At 42.6% G+C, this 16,684-nt stretch overlaps 1 protein-coding gene across 1 annotated transcript in view; it reads left to right on the plus strand.

The window, feature by feature from the left end:
- CHP1 (calcineurin like EF-hand protein 1) overlaps nucleotides 1–16,374 on the plus strand; it is a 43,151-nt gene extending 26,777 nt beyond the window's left edge. Inside the window, exons 5-7 of the mRNA XM_028119562.2 lie at nucleotides 10,834–10,895; nucleotides 14,121–14,243; nucleotides 14,396–16,374. Of these exons, the coding sequence (XP_027975363.1) occupies nucleotides 10,834–10,895; nucleotides 14,121–14,243; nucleotides 14,396–14,449 (239 nt within the window). The 3' untranslated portion in view covers nucleotides 14,450–16,374. The remainder of the gene's footprint in view (nucleotides 1–10,833; nucleotides 10,896–14,120; nucleotides 14,244–14,395) is intronic.
- Nucleotides 16,375–16,684: the final 310 nt, after the last annotated feature.

Below are 16,684 nucleotides of genomic sequence, written 5' to 3' on the forward strand. Positions count from 1 at the left end.
CCCGGTTAGGCAAGATATTAACCACCAGAGAAAACTGGTGAGGGGTATATGGGACCTTCCTATGTTTTTTTTTTTTTTTTTTTTTTGTAACTTCCTGTGAATCTCTACTCCAAAATAAAAAGTAAACCAAAAAACGGCCAACAGTACATTGGAGAAAGCAATAGAGAAATACATTCATGTGCTTCTCTTTGCTTATTTCTATGGCATTTGTTGACATAAAATAGTTTTCAGAAAAACATTTAATAAAATCTTTCTCAGTATTTTGTTGTATACAATGGAGCAGTAGGTTAGAACACCCAAAAGGTATGAATTTGTGTCAGACCAGAAAGAGGTTCCCAGTGGTATGTTGTGGGGCTCCTTTAGCTTTTTGTTTTTTTTTTATCAGTGGCTTTCGTTGAAGCTGTAATAAGTAAATATATCAAGTTTCTGGTTGACTGTAAACTTGGAGGCATAATGAATACAAGATACCACAGAATCAGAACCAAAAGAGATACTGATAGGCTGCAAAGAGTTGGACTAAATCTAATAAAATGAATGCTGTAAGGGATATACTAGAGTGCTGCACTTGGGTCCATGTTTGAACAAGACCTAAGGGATAAATCTAAGATGCACCCACTGTACACTGTGACTGCCTGGCTTGCAGCACCTTTACCCTCACCTCAGGGTCATGTAATATCAGGCCACAGGAACAGAAATGTATCCTTTAGAATGAGAGTAATGGTAATCCCACTCTATGCTAAAGAGAATACATTTTAGGAACCATATTTGATTTTGGATCCCAGAGGTAGACTAAAGCACATTTATAAGAAAGTACCTGGAAGTTTGAGGCACTGAAAACCATAAATCATTATCATAAGGAAGATTTTTTTTATTATAGTAAAAAACACATAACATAAAACCTGTCTTTTTTAAAAAAATTTTTGGTGGGCAGCAAAGCAAAGTTTATGGAGTGATAGTACAAACCTCCCAAAGAGGGAGGGGACCGAGAGAGTTGCCCTAAAATTTTTCATCTTAACCATTTTCTTTAAAGATTTTATTTAGTTATTTTAGAGAGAGCGCATGCATGTACACGAGCTCGGGGGGAGGGACAGAAGGAGAGGGAGAGAAGCAGACTACCTGAGATGCACAGAGCTCTATTCAGGGCTCCCATCTCACGACCCTGAGATCATGACCTGAGCCAAAATCAAGAGTTGGGTGCTTAATGGACTGAGTCCCCCAGGTGCCCCAGAAGGAAGATTTTTTTTTTTAAGATTTTAATTAGTTTATTTATTTTAAAGATTTTATTTATTTGTCAGAGAGCGAGAGACTGAGCAAGCAGGGGGAGCGGCAGGCAGAGGGAGAAGCAGGCTCCCCACTGAGCAAGGAGCCTGATGCAGGACTCGATCCCAGAACCTTGGAATCATGACCTGAGCCAAAGGCAGTGACTTAACTGGCTGAGCCACCCAGGCGTCCCAGATTTTAATTAGTTTAGAGAGAGAGAGTGAGCACACGCGCAAGCAGGGGAAGAGCAAAGGGAAGAGGACAAAGAGACTCCACACTCAGGCTTTGTGGAGCCTGGAAAGGGGCTCAATCCCATGACCCCAAGATCATGACCTGAGCCAAAATCAAGAGTCAGATGCTGTTCCACTGAGCCGCCCAGGGGCCTCTGGAAGAATTTTTTTAACCGAGATATTTACATATGAATTACAGGTAATTCCTGGTCAAGAAGAAAAGGACATCTTGTAGAATGCTTTTTTTTTTTTTAAGATTTTATTTTTTATTTATTTGAGACAGAGAACACAAGCGGGGGTGGGGGGTAGGGCAGACAGAGAGGGAGAAGCAGACTCCCCACTGAGCAGGGAACCCTACACAGGGTTTGATCCTAGGACGCTGCGGTCGTGACCTGAGCTGAAGGCAGACGCTTAACCAACTGATCCACCCAGGTGCCCCAGGTCAATTGATTTTTTGACAATAGTGCCAAGACTATTCAATAGAAAGAGAACAGGCAGCCTTTTTAACAAATGGTGCTGAGAAAACTGGATATCCAGATGCAAAAGAATGAATTGGACCATTACCTAACACTATAGACACAAACTAATTCAAAATGGATCAAGGACCTAAATGTAAGGCCTAAAACAGTAATACTATTAGAACAAAACATAGGACAAAATCTTCATAACATTGCATTTGACAGTGATTTCTTAGCTGTGACACGAAAGGCACAGGTGACATAATTAAAAATCAAGAAATTGGACTTCATGAAAATAAAATGTGTTCGTGTTTCAAAAGACAATACAAAGTACAAAGACAACCCACAGAATGGGAGAAAATATTGGCAGATCATATATCTGATAAGGGCTTAATACCCAGAATATATAGAGAACTCCTAAAACAACAAAAACAACCCAGTTCAGAAATGGGCAAGGGACTTGAATAGACATTTTTCCAGAGAAGACATGCAGATGGCCCACAAGCACATGAAAAGATGCTGAACGTCAGTAATTATTAGGGAAATGCAAATCAAAACTACAATGAGATACTACCCTACACCCATTATGATGGCTACTATAAAAAACAAACAAAATAAGGGCACCTGGGTGGCTCAGTCAGTTGGGCATCTGTCTTTGGCTGGAGTCATGACCTCAGGGTTCTGGGATTGAGCCCACGTCGGGCCCCCTGCTTAACAGGAAGTCTGCTTCTCCCTTTCCCTTGGCCCCTCTCCCTCCACTCGTGCTCTGTCTCTCACTTTTTCTCTCTCAAGTAAATAAATAAAATCTTTAAAAAACCAAAAACAAAATAACAAGTGTTAAGGATGTAGAGAAATTGGAACCCTCATGCACTGTTGGTGGGAATGCAAAATGGTATAACCTCTGTGGAAAACAGTATGGTGGTTCCTCAAAAAATTAGAAATGGAACTACCATATGACTCAGACTTCCACTTCTCTGTATGTTTCCAAAAGAATTGAAAGGGTCTTGAAGAGATACTGCTATAGCCACATTCTTAGCAGTGTTATTCATAATAGCTAAAATGAGAAAGCAATTCAAGTGTCCATCCATAAATGAGTGGATAAGCAAAAATGTGCTATATACATTGAATGGAATATTATTCAGCCTTAAAAAGGAAGGAAATTGCAATATTCTACAATACAGATGAACCTTGAGGACATGATGCCAGTCACAAAAAGACAAATAGTGTATGATGCCACTGATATGGGTACTTAAAGGTAGTCACAATCAACAGAATATATAATGGTGGTTGCCAGGGATAGGGGGAGAGGAGAATAGGGAGTTATTATTTAATAGGTATAGAGATTCAGTTTTACAAGATGAAGAGAGTTCTAGGGATGGGTGGTGGTGATGATAGTATAACAATGTCAATGTATTTATTGCCACTGAACTGTACACTTAAAAATGGTTAAGATGGTGAATTCTATGTGTATTTTACCCCAATAGAAAAAAAGGAAAACTAGTAGGTAAAACAAATTGAATCCCTTGTGGTTTTTTAAAATTTCTGCATTATAGTCCTTTGAAATCAGCAAGCAGTTAATAGTAAGAAAAGAAAAAAAAAATTATACTTCTTTAGCTTTGTATTCCCATGGCTTGATCCAGATATTTTATGCAACACGTGGATTAGTCTTTTCTTTGTAGTTCATTTCCTTTGTAAATTGCTATGGTCTAAGTGCATTAATTCACACTGACCTTGACGAAAACATTCCAAACAGATTTGGTAGTTATTGGTGTATCAGTTAGGATTCCTTTAGCTGACTCATCTGGATTCAACAATAAGAAAGTATTTTATCTCACTTTACAAATCAGGTGAGGCAAGTGTCAGAGTTAATTGTGTTTTTTTCTATTGCTCTGCTCTGCCATCCTTAGGATGTGCTTCATCCAAAGGGCTGGCTCCTTGTGGTCACATGATGGCTTTCATCAGCAACTAGGCTGTGTTGTTTCCCTGTTCACATCTGATGGGACAGAGACAGACAGCTGTGGATGAGAGTCTGTTAGGAAGGAAGAAGGTTTGAATGCCACAGAAATGGTGAACTTTCCTTCCTTCTTCCCTTTCCCCTTCCCTTCCCTTTCTTTTCTCTTTTCTTTTCTTTTCTTTAGTAGGCTCTACACCCAGTGTGGGGCTTGAACTGATAACCCTGAGATCAAGAGTTACATGCTCTATCAAATGAGCCAGCCAGGCATCCCCAGAAATGGCAAACTTTAGAATGAGATAGAGGGCGCCTGGGTGGCTCAGTCGGTTAAGCGACTGCCTTCAGCTCAGGTCATGATCCTGGAGTCCCGGGATCGAGTCCCGCATCGGGCTCCCTGCTCAGCGAAGAGCCTGCCTCTCCCTCTAACCCTCCCCCCTCATGTACTCTCTCTCTCTCTCATTCTCACTCTCTCAAAATAAATAAATCTTTAAAAAAAAAATTTAGAATGAGATAGAATAATAGCAAAGTGCTGTGTACGTTATACATAGTTTTTCCATTACTTTAGTCTTGGCTTTCAGACCAACTTTTACAGAGAGCTGAAAACCAATTAGAATTCTGTTGCAGTCTATCTGTTGGGATCACGTTCGTGTGATTCGATTGATGAAACCAAAGCTACAGGAGGAGTCTTATATGTCTACTTCTGTTTATATGTTGGTTTTCTCTGAATTTCCCACAGAGCTAAAGCAGCAGCAAGACAGCACTTTTTGGTGTACACTAAGAGCAATTGAACGTTGTACATCTAACAACATATTTGCCACTAAGATACATTTACCTTCCACATTTATCTGCTTAAAAATATGAGTTTCTAGGGGCGCCTGGGTGGCTCAGTTGGTTAAGCGACTGCCTTCGGCTCAGGTCATGATCCCAGGGTCCTGGGATCGAGCCCCGCATTGGGCTCCCTGCTCGGCGGGAAGCCTGCTTCTCCCTCTCCCACTCCCCCTGCTTGTGTTCCCTCTCTCGCTGTCTCTCTGTCAATTAAATAAATAAATAAAATCTTTAAAAAAAAATACGAGTTTCTAGAACCAAATTTGATTATGAACCATCTTTTACATAGAATAGGAACTCTGAGAGCATACTTGGTCCTATTTCTTTTTTATGCTGCAGTGTAAGTGTTAAAGGCAGCCACCAGGGCTGAACTGTACCTATATAGGCACAGGCCCAAGCACACATAGTACTACTGATCTGTTTGTCTCGAGGAATGGTTAGGAGAAGTGCTCTCCTCTTCGGATCAGTGAGGTTATAATGTCTTATATGAAAGGTACCACCCACCTTACGGTGGTTCAAGGTGTGGTAAGGAAGAGGTCTATAAGCCTCCCTGTTGATGTTCTAATTGTCTTCTTAAATGATTGAAGTTTTTTTTAAGATTTTTTATTTATTTAAGGGGCGCCTGGGTGGCTCAGTCATTAAGCGTCTGCCTTCTGCTCAGGTCATGGTCCCAGGGTCCTGGGATTGAGCCCCGCACTGGGCTCCGTGCTCGGCAGGAGGCCTGCTTCTCCCCCTCCCACTCCCCCTGCTGTGTTCCTGCTCTCACTGTCTCTCTCTCTGTCAAATAAATAAAATGTTAAAAAAAAAAAACCCTCTTCATTATTAAAAAAAGTTTTTTTTTTTTTAATTTATTTGAGAGAGAGAGTGAGAGCATGAGCAGAAAGAGGAGAGAGGGGCAGAGGGAGAAGTAGACTCCGTGCTGAGCAGGGACTCCCCCCCCCCCCCGGCCAGGATCCCACGACCACGACCTGAGGCGAAGGCAGATCCTTAACCAGCTGAGCCACCCAGGCGCCCCTGAAGTTTTTTACAACACATAATGAGTGATGTGGGAAATAAGGAGTCTGCATGAAGCTCTTTTATTTGGAGGATGAGGAGTATTATAAAGTAGAGTTAGGGAGAGTAGCCAAGAAGAAACAGTGAAAGCCATTTTGCAACAGCTAAGGGGTAGGGGCAACCCAGATGTCCATTGAAAGATGAAAGGATATACCAAATGCGTTATATACATACAGTAGAACAGTAGTTGACCTCAAAGAAGGAGATTCTGCTACATGCACATGGATGATACTAAAAAAAATAGTAAGTCAGACAAAAGGATAAATATTGTTTGATTCTTCTTATATGAGGTTCCTAGAGTAGCCCAAATTCATGGAAAGTTGTCAGGGACTAGAGATAGGGGGAAATGGGAAATTACTGTTTAGTGGGTCAGAGTTTCATGGAGAAGATGAAAAAGTTCTGGAGATGGTTGGTGGTGGTGGTGGTTACACAACCATGTGAAAGTACTTTAACTGTAATTGTAAAAGAGTCAAAATGGTAAATTTTATGTATATTTTACCCCCCCCTTTTTTTTAAAGAAGAATCAGTGATGAAAAGGTAAAGGTTTGACTGCGATCATTCATTTGGTCTTTCATTAAGCAAATGTTTGAGCAACTACTGTATGCCAGGCACTAATTTAGTCCCTTGATACAATGATGCATTAAATCAGATAAGGTCTTTGTTTTAATAGAGCTTACGATCTAATAAGGGAAACAGACAACATGGAAAATGACAGATGGGGGTTCGTGGGTGGCTCAGTCAGTTAAGTGTCCAACTCTTGATCTCAGCTCAGGTCTAGATCTCAGGGTCATGAGTTCAAGCCCCGTGTTGGGCTCCACTCTGGGCGTGGAGCCTACTTAAAAAAAAACAAGAAGAAAAAGAAATGACAGTTGAAGAAAAACTTTATGAGTGTGGCAAGTCTTGTGAAGGAAAAGGATAAGGTGAGGTGAGAAAGTGGTGAGGGGTGCCACTGCATTAGAAGAAGTTGTGAGTGAAAGAAAGCCTCTCTGAGCTAAGAATGAGCCAGCCATGCAAAGAACAGAAGAGAGCTCTGGGCACAGGAATAACCAGGGTAAGTGAGTACTCGGAATGTTCAGAGAACAAAGCATTACCAAGAAAGAGGTGAGTAGTGTGAAAAGAGGGGAGGGAGGTAATGGAAGGTAGGTGATATTTATTGAGCTCCTACTGTGTGTGCAGCACTCTTTAAAGTGCCCTTTTTGGGCACATGGGTGGCTCAGTTGGTTAAGTGACTGCCTTCGGCTCAGGTCATGATCCTGAAGTCCCAGGATCGAGTCCCGCATCAGGCTCCCTGCTCAGCAGAGAGTCTGCTACTCCCTCTGACCCTCCCCCCTCTCATGCTCTCTCTCTCAAATAAATAAATGAAATCTTTAAAAAAAAATTAAGTGCCCTTTGTGTATAATTCCTTCAGTCCTTACAACCCTGTGAGGTGGATTCTGTTATCCTCATTTTGCTTACCCCTTTTGGACCACTGAGGCACCGAGAGTTCAAGTAACTTGTTCATGTTCACATAGCTCGTAACCCTCAGAGCCAGAATTCTGCAGAGCCAGGGTCTTAACCAGTGTACCATATCGCTTTGACATCAGTGTCAGGAGCTCAGAGCAGAGGGAATCACAAGCAGATCACGTTTGGGAATCACAAGCACTGAAAAGCGTTTAATTAAAGCCATGGAAACAGAGATGCAAGAAGATAGCTCTGGATTGGGAGAGTCCAAATCATAGGACCAAGAATGGGGAGATAAAAGAGAGATGAGAAGAGTAAAGAGAAATGTTAACAAAATGGCTCAGTCATTTACGCATTTGACCATTCGTTTATCTTGGGGAAAATGTTTTTGCTGGTTCAGGGCCAGAACTGCCTGATAGGAATCCAGGTCAGTTAAGAAACAACTACTAATGCTGCAGTTTTTCTTCAAAGGTCCTATCGGGTAATCTCTGTATTTACCTCTCTGCTGATATCTTCCTCTGCTCACCATAGACTGGGTGGCTTAAACAACAGATGTTTCTCACATTTCTGGAGCCTGGAAGTCTCAGAACACCATGCCAGCACATTCAGGTTCTTGGTGAGGGTCCTCCTGCTGCACCCAGAAGAGCCCCCTTTTTCTTACTGTATCCTCATATGGGGAGGGAGGTAGAGACAGAGAGGAGGAGAAATTTCCTGTCTCTTCTTTTTATAAGGGCATTAATTCTCTCATGAGGACCCCACCCTCAGGACCTGATCCAAACCTAATTACCTCCCAGAGGCCTCACCTCCTAAGAGCATCACATTGGGGATTGAGAGTTCCAAAATAGGAATTTTGGGGGGGATACAAATATTCAGTCCTTGGCAGCTGAGTTTTAAGAATTAGCTGTTTCAGGGGCACCTAGGTGGCTCAGTCAGTTAAGCATCTGACTTAATTTCAGCTCAGGTCATGATCTCAGGGTCCTGGGATCAAGCCCTGTGTCTGGCTCCACACTCAGCAGGGAGTCTGCTTAAGGATTTCTCTCTCTCCCTAAAATAAATACATAAATCTTTAAAAAAAAAAATTAGCGGTTCAGGCTTCTGTAAATACCTTGGCAGAAGGAGATGTGTTTATAATAGTTACCTGATTAAAAAATTCAGAAACAGGGGCGCCTGGCTGGCTCAGTCAGTAGAGCATGTGACTCTTGATCTGGGGTTCATGAGTTTGAGTCCCACTTTGGGCGTGGAGGTTACTTTAAAAAAAATGAAAATAAATGGTTGTTTAAATAAAAAAATTCAGAAACAGATATTTATGGGTTATATAGCAAACAGATTTCCATTCCGAAATCATCCTGAAGAGTGCTTAGTAGATAACACATTTTGTGTATTTTAAACTTGACAACATATACAGGTATGTGTGTGTCTGTGTGTTCACTCTAGGGATTGTATTAAACACATATTACTAGGGCGCCTGGGTGGCTCAGTTGGTTAAGCATCTGCCTTTGGCTCAGGTCATGATCTCCAGGTCCTGGAATTGAGCCCCACTTCAGGCTCCCTGCTCAGCGGGGAGTCTGCTTCTCCCTCTCCCTCTGCCCGTCTTCCCTGCTTGGGCTCGCTCGCTCTTTCAAATAAATAAATAAAATCTTAAAATAAAATAAACACATATTCCATTAGGAATAGTAATGATCCTTCTTTCCTTTGCAATCTAAACCTCCTAAGCATATAAATTCTCAAATTTGATAAAGTTAACCAACTAACCAAATTGAAGAAAACAAACATTAGTGAAAGTCTCCCAGTTATTTCCCCCTCTAGAATTTTTTAAGTTTATTTATTTAAATAATCTCTGCACCCAATGTGGGACTTGAACTCACAACCCCAAGATCAAGAGTCACATGCTATACCAACTGAGCCAGCCAGGTGGCCCCCCCTAGAATTCTAATATGTACCTTACAACAAGTAAGTTAAATTTTTCTAAAATTTTTACTTCGGGCGCCTGGGTGGCTCAGTTGGTTAAGCAACTGCCTTCGGCTCTGGTCATGATCCTGGAGTCCCGGGATCGAGTCCCACATCCGGCTCCCTGCTCAGCAGGGAGTCTTCTTCTCCCTCTGACCCTCCCCTCTCTCATGCTCTCTCTCTATCTCTCATTCTCTCTCTCAAATAAATAAATAAAATCTTAAAAAAAAAATTAAAATTTTTACTTCAACTTTTAGTGGACTCACTCCTTTTTGGCAGGGGAAGGGGTGGTTTCAACACTGAGATATTCATCCATGTTCTAATGCCTTTGTGCCTAGTATGAGCTCTGCCTAGAATCCCACCCGTCATCAGGTTTCTCTGTCTTTCAGGACCATGTTTAAATGTTCCTTGAGGGCGCCTGGGTGGCTCAGTTGGTTAAGCGACTGCCTTCGGCTCAGGTCATGATCCTGGAGTCCCGGGATCGAGTCCCGCATCGGGCTCCCTGCTTGGTGGGGAGTCTGCTTCTCCCTCGGACCCTCCCCCCTCTCATGCTCTCTCTCAAATAAATAAATAAAATCTTTAAAAAAATAAATAAATAAATAAAATAAATGTTCCTTGAACCAGAAAGGCGTAACTGCCATACTTTTTGTTCCCTAGCATTTCATATGTATGATAACATTGCAAATGTATTAAAGTGAGAAGTATGTTGCTCTCCTCTACTAGATCATGAGCTGCAGAGGACAAGATCTAAATCTATCTTAATAACTAGAACAGTGGATTTTGGCCTTTTAGTATTCACAGCACCATACCAAAACCCAAAAACCTTAGTAGCATACTGTGATTCAGAGCTTCAAAACCACACTTCATTCAACTATAATTACAAGGCAGTCACTTCCTCAGTGTGACGATTTCTCACAGTTGCCAGTAAAATCATCCAGTGGTATGACACCTCACCTGGTAGCTCTTCAGCAACGTGGCCCTGTCTGAATGATTTTTGCTCTTCTGAATTCTCTCATGTATCCTAGTTTCCGGAAGACTTACGTATATATTTAAGGGAGAGAAACATGATAAGGCCAGGAAACCATCAAATTCTTGGCATTTTTATTTAAAAGTGAAGTTCTTAAAAAATAAAATCCTTAAAAAAAAAAAAGTGATGTTCTTTACTTTCAGAGTTCCAAGATGGAAGACAATTACTTGAAATTTGGCAGAAATTTGCCAAAATGGCCATTTTCCCCAAGCAATACTTTGTGTAGTCAGCTCCTTCACCTGCACGGCTCCTGTTCCTGGCTCCCTCTGAGCAGTGCACAGTAGACTTTGGTGGGTTTTGTGAGATGACCTCATGTCTAGAACCATTTACAGATTTGTTTTTTGTGTTTTTTTTTTTAAACATTCTAAGGTAAGAAAAAGAACATCCAGTTGTTTCTTTTTATTAAGTTTTCTGATTTGCCTGAAGAGGGGCCCTATTTTATCAGGGTTAAGATGTCATCAATTATGAGATGCATTTCAATTTTTTAAATGGTATAATGTCTTTAAAAGCTCTAGAGGTCATGTCAGTTGCTCTTGAGAAACTACTTGTCAGTTTCCTGTCTAGTGTTCTTTATGTATTTACTTCCTTGCGAAAGGGTGAAACACTGCTAATTTCCAGTAACTTCTCGTTTTCCCCTACCAGTTGCTTTTCGACTCTATGACTTGGATAAAGATGACAAGATTTCCCGTGATGAGCTGTTACAGGTATGTGGGACAGCTGCTGTGCATGTGGACAACTTGTTTGGGCTCTGTCTGCTTGTCCTTTTGGGCGGGAATTGTTCTTTCAGCAAGTGTTTATTTAACACCTGCCAGTGCAGAGTACCGTTTTAAATATAAGGCAGAGCCGGATGACCCCGCGGGAACGTGAAATGGCTCATTGAGTTCTCAACGACAGATGTCTCTGCTATTTAAAAGCCAGTTTAATGTCTTTTAGGTGCTGACTGGCAGAGCTAAACTATGCAAGATGGTCTAAGTCAGATAGTTCCATTATTGTTATATAAGTTTATTGATATCCAGGTATATTCTGATGACACTTAGGTGAATGCTGCTGTCCCGCCTGTCCGTGGGCTTGATGTAGGAGTCAAGGAACTCTTGCTGGGCTGGTGTACAGAGCCAAGTGCTCACTGTCCTCTGTTACTCCTGAGGACAATCCCCTGTCCTCCTACTAGCAGTGATTAGCATTTCATCCTCTTAGCATTGCCTTCCTCTTGTCTTCCCCACTTCCTTAAATACAAGTTCAGAGGGGAGAAAGTTCTCCTTTTTTCTTTTCTTTAATATTTATGATTCTGGAGGACTCTAGGAAGCTAATACATTCAAGACTTTCTGGGGGAGATTTGTCTATTTCAAGATAACACCTAAAAGGTAAAGTAGGGGGGCACCTGGGTGGCTCAGTCATTAAGTGTCTGCCTTCTGCTCAGTTCATGATCCCAGGGTCTTGGGATCGAGCCCCACGTGGGGCTCCCTGCTCCACGGAAGCCTGCTTCTCCCTCTCCCACTCCCCCTGCTTGTGCTCCCTCTCTCTCTCTTTTTCTCTCTCAAAGAAATAAATCTTTTAAAAAAAGGTAGTAATAATAAAAGTCCTATTTGCTAATGAACTTCCAACTGGAACCCTGAGTAGCTCTGTGGAGTGCTGATTGGGCACAGAGGCATGGCAGACAGCGAGGGCCACTGGTTGCTGGGACCTGGATCAAGCCACTTCTAGACCCTCTTGTCCTCGCTAACAGACTGGATGAGTGATTCTTCAGACAACACCACTCCTCTCCCCACAGAGCACATGTGCTCAACAGGGTTCTCTAATTCTAAAAATAAAACACTTCAGAGAATAATTGGACTGAGATCAGAAGAAGCTGCTATTTGAGGATGGACTTGTCTAGTCCGGCACACACAATCAAGGAAGATGGCAAATGGCTTGGCCATTCAGTATTTTTGCCAGGATTGCCTCTTTTTAAATTTTTCTTGTTTTGAGAGAGAGAGTTGGGGGGGGGGCAGAAGGAGAGGGAGAGAGAGAATCTCAAGCAGACTCCATGCTGATCACAGAGCCCGAGGTGGGTCTCCATCTCACAACCTTGAGATCATGACCTGAGCCGAAACCAGGAGTCACGCTTAACCAACTGTGCCATCCAGGCGCCCCAAGATTGCCTCTTTTTATTAATCCTTCCATTTGCCTATCTTTGTACCCCCAAATGTACAACTTTCAATTTTCAAGAATCAATTTGTGAAAAGAAATAACTAGTATTGAGGCAAATCAGTATTTCAGCTCTTTTTTTCTTTTCAGAAAATCCTATAATTTACTCTTTAAAAATCTATGTCATGAGATTGGAGAAGGGTGTAAAGGAGTGGGGCCTGTGAACTCCTGGGCCAGAAGGTCTTTCTCTCCTATGGAAAAGCTCACCTCTTACCTCTGAAGGCAGAGGTGGCTGACTACAGTGATGTGAGACATCACAAAAGCACCCTGTCCCCCATTTCATACTAACAGTCATATCACTACAGTTGCTTATTTTGCCTAAAGTCATAATTTTCAAAATATATTTACACCCTAAAATGTTAGCTGAATTGGGAGGAGTTTTTTGTTATGTGTGGAGCAAATTTGGTGAAACAGTGTTAAATTCTCTTGACTACAGTCCCTTAAATGTGCTTATTTTTCTAAAAAAAAGGTTTAGTATTTAAACCTTCAAAGATCTTTATGTTTCTTGGCTGTCCTTTAGGAATAGCTGGGTTAATGCACTGCTTCAGAGAGGACTGCATTCATGTGGGATTCTTAGAAAGCCCTGCCAAAGTGACTTAAACCAATAAGGAACTAGTTTGCCTCACGCAACAAGAAGTCTGGGGATAGATTATCTGGGTTGATACAGAACCTACGTGATGTCCAGGAACAAGGCTTCTGTATTCTTGCTCTGGCATGCATAACACAGAAGACTTTCATCTCACAGTCCCTAGGATGGCTGCTCTACCACCAAAGCATCATATCTATGTTCCAGACAAAAAGAATGGGAAGAGCATTAATCTCAGGAAACAAACTGAGGGTTGCTGGAGTGGTGGGAGGTGGGAGGGATGGGGTGGCTGGGTGATAGACACTGGGGAGGGTATGTGCTATGGTGAGTGCTGTGAATTGTGTAAGACTTGAATCACAGACCTGTACCTCTGAAACAAATAATACATTATATGTTAGGGAAAAGGAAAAAGAAAAAGAAGAAGATAGGAAGGGAAGAATGAAGGGGGGGAAGTCGGAGGGGGAGACGAACCACGAGAGACTATGGACTCTGAGAAACAAACAGGGTTTTAGAGGGGAGAGGAGTGGGGCGATGGGTTAGCCCGGTGATGGGTATTAAGGAGGGCATGTACTGCATGGAGCACTGGGTGTTATACGAAAACAATGGATCATGGATCACTGCATCAAAAACTAATGATGTAACCTATGGTGATTAACATAACATAAAATAAGGGGTGCCTGGGTGGCTCAGTCGTTAAGCATCTGCCCTCGGCTCAGGTCATGGTCTCAGGGTCCTCGGATTGAGCCCCGCATTGGGCTCCCTGCTCGGCAGGAAGCCTGCTTCTCCCTCTCCCACTCCCCCTGTTTGTGGTCTCTCTCTCGCTGTCTCTCTCTGTCAAAGAAATAAATAAAATCTTTAAAAAAAAAATAACAGAATAAAAAAAATTTACAAAAAAAAAAAAATGGGAAGAGCAAAATGCAAAGGACTCTTCCCCCAGTGAAGCTTTGCCTTCCTATCCAGTGACCTTGCCAGAGAGTTCTGCTCATATCATTGTCTAGAATGGCCTAGATGAGAAGACAAGGGTTTCCGCTTTCTGGCTGTTACATTTGAGGACATCAAAGGAAAAGAGGGTGGAGGTGGCTTTTTCTTTAATCTTTTTCTTTAAAAGAGTCCCACTGACCCCCAAGTCTCCTGTTATTCCTGGCTTTTGGTCCTGTAGGTGCTACGCATGATGGTTGGAGTAAATATCTCAGATGAGCAGCTGGGCAGCATTGCAGACAGGACCATCCAGGAGGCTGATCAGGATGGGGACAGCGCCATATCTTTCACAGAATTTGTTAAGGTCAGTCTGTCACCTCTTGGTTTGAAAAAGTTTGAAAATTCTGTCGCGTAGGAGGGAGGGAGAAAAACATTCCAATAAGAACTTGGGGCAGTATCTCCTCTTTTGACCTTCATAACCATAATTGGGTTTTGGGGGGGTTTTCTCCCCCCCAGGTTTTGGAGAAGGTGGACGTAGAACAGAAAATGAGCATCCGATTTCTTCACTGAAGGACTGAGACCAAACGGTTCCCTGCTTTCTAGTATTTAAGAACTGGAACTTGAGAGTCCTCCTGTCCACCAGCCCCACCAACACCCCGTCATTCCCCTTCTCCCAAAGTACTACTGCTGTTGCATGACAACCCCAACTATGTTCTGTCAACGTAAACTTGCCTTTGGTGTATAAACAGGGCATTACAGAATGGTACCCCAGTCTATTCTGTTCAGTATCATTCACCAGTTATCTCCATTTCTAAATATCATCTCCCCTGGTTCCCTGCTGAAGGCCACATGTCCATCCCGTCTGAAAAAGTGAGAGAGGCAATCCATGCCAAGAACCAACCAGCAAAGCTCTTTCTCTGGATGTAGAAGACAGCCTTGCTGCCTCCCCTCCAGCCAGGCTTCGGCATGCTCCTTCGTCCTTTTTTAGTATGTCCTTTCCTTCCTACTTCTCTGTCACTTAGTTCTTCAGTCTCCCTGCTCTTCATTAAGCTTCAGTCCCTCTGTTCTACTTGGCCCCCCAAGCTATGCCCGTTAAGCGTATTTCTCACTTGGCAGGATAGTGTGGCGGTCTGGCGGTTTTTGTCTACCTTTATTCTTAAATGGGTCTCTGGGATGTTGCCTCTACAGGAGCTTTTCCACAACCAACACTTCTCTCAAAAGAATGATCATCTCTTGGTCCCCTGTACTCTGCTCTGTCATCAAAGGGCTATTGGTTAGATGTTCTTGTTGAAAGGTGGTGGCCTTGGTGAGAGGTATAGAGCCAAGGCTTCCACGTGGCTTGCCCGGATCGCTCTACCTCTGGCCTCTGATTCTCAACTTACATAACTACGTGGCTACTCTTGCTAGTACAGTGTTGACTCTTCAGAAAGGGGCCATATGCCGGCAGGTTTGCTTAGTTTTCGGAAACCATCACCACCACAATGGCTGCCCTGATGTTGTGCTTGGGGCCTTTCTCGTGGCTTTTTGGTCAGGGAGCCTGGGCACTCTGAAAGCCTGGTGTATCCCCAAACTTCTGCAGCATGGCTTATGCCTCAGTGTTATGTGCCCTGGAATGTGTTTCACGTCACATTTCCAAATTGGATGAGCAGTGTTAACGGAAGTGCCTAACTTAGCCCAGTCCGAGAGATTTAAAGATTGTCCTCAGTGTCTTGAAGTTTTGCACAAAATTCTCAATGAATTTTACACTTGGCAAATGTTAATGCTGGAAGCCATAGTCCGCTCCTGGAAGAGGTCCCAAGCATTGAATGTATTATTATCATAAGCTGCCTGGTTACATTGACTTCCCAGCTCCTCTTGCAAACCACTACTCATCTCTTAGAAACAAGGAGTCTGGCACCAGTGGCACAACCTGAGGTGGCATTTACAGGCCTTTGCATGAGCCAGAGCAACTTCTCTGCCTATCCAGCTTAGTGTAGACCTCAGTGAATCAGACTGTTGTCCTCCTGTCTTTATGAGTCTCTTCGTCTATATATCTGCCCTTGGCTGATTTTCTCTGACACCTTGCTTGCTCGCTTGGTTATTTCCTTGCTTTGGAAGGCCTTGTTTCCTTGCTTTGGAATACTTTTGGCAGGGAATTGCTTAAAAACAAAAACAAGATACTGCAAAGGGATTGGTAAGAGTGGGAAACAGGAGTGGCCAGGCCGGATGACTCAAGTATAAATGACTGAGGAATTCTGGATGAAGTATCAGTCTGACTTTGTGATCAAGTGATGTAATATAGGAAATGGATAAAAGGGAAGAATTTTCTGACACTCATCTGTTAGAGAGGTACTTCAGAGGCTCCTTGACTTCCATATGTAAAGTTCCTTAAGATATGGCTTTTTCCTCCTTTTGGCTGTATAGCAAACTGTTTTAATCCACGGTTGTGCCTTATTGTTCCATTAAAATTGTATTCTTCGATCCATCAATAAATACTTGTGGTTAAAACAAAATAACTTGGGTCAGTTTTGTCTTAAGTGTTTTTTAAGAATTTTATAAAGCTCAGTCCCCTCCTTCAAGTTTGAAATCCCAAACCGTGTTTCCCTTACTCAGGTTTATGTCTGTGCTGTCAAATGCATGTTTGCTCTGCTGCTGCCTGGACCTTTGATGTGGGGGTATTCGGCTAGGGGCCAGCACTGAGTGCCCCTGGGCACAGGTTTGTTACCTTGGCCACTTCCCACTCACTCCAGGTAGGACTCCATTTCTGTTCTTGACTCCCTGGCTTTTTAAATGTAGAAAAGGCCTAAAAATGGGGTATGTGTTTAT

The sequence above is a fragment of the Eumetopias jubatus genome, unplaced genomic scaffold (genome assembly GCF_037043125.1).
Source record: "Eumetopias jubatus isolate StellerSeaLion01/CBP00866 unplaced genomic scaffold, mEumJub1_p1.0 scaffold_7, whole genome shotgun sequence".
In the NCBI taxonomy this organism is placed as follows: Eukaryota; Metazoa; Chordata; class Mammalia; order Carnivora; family Otariidae; genus Eumetopias; species Eumetopias jubatus.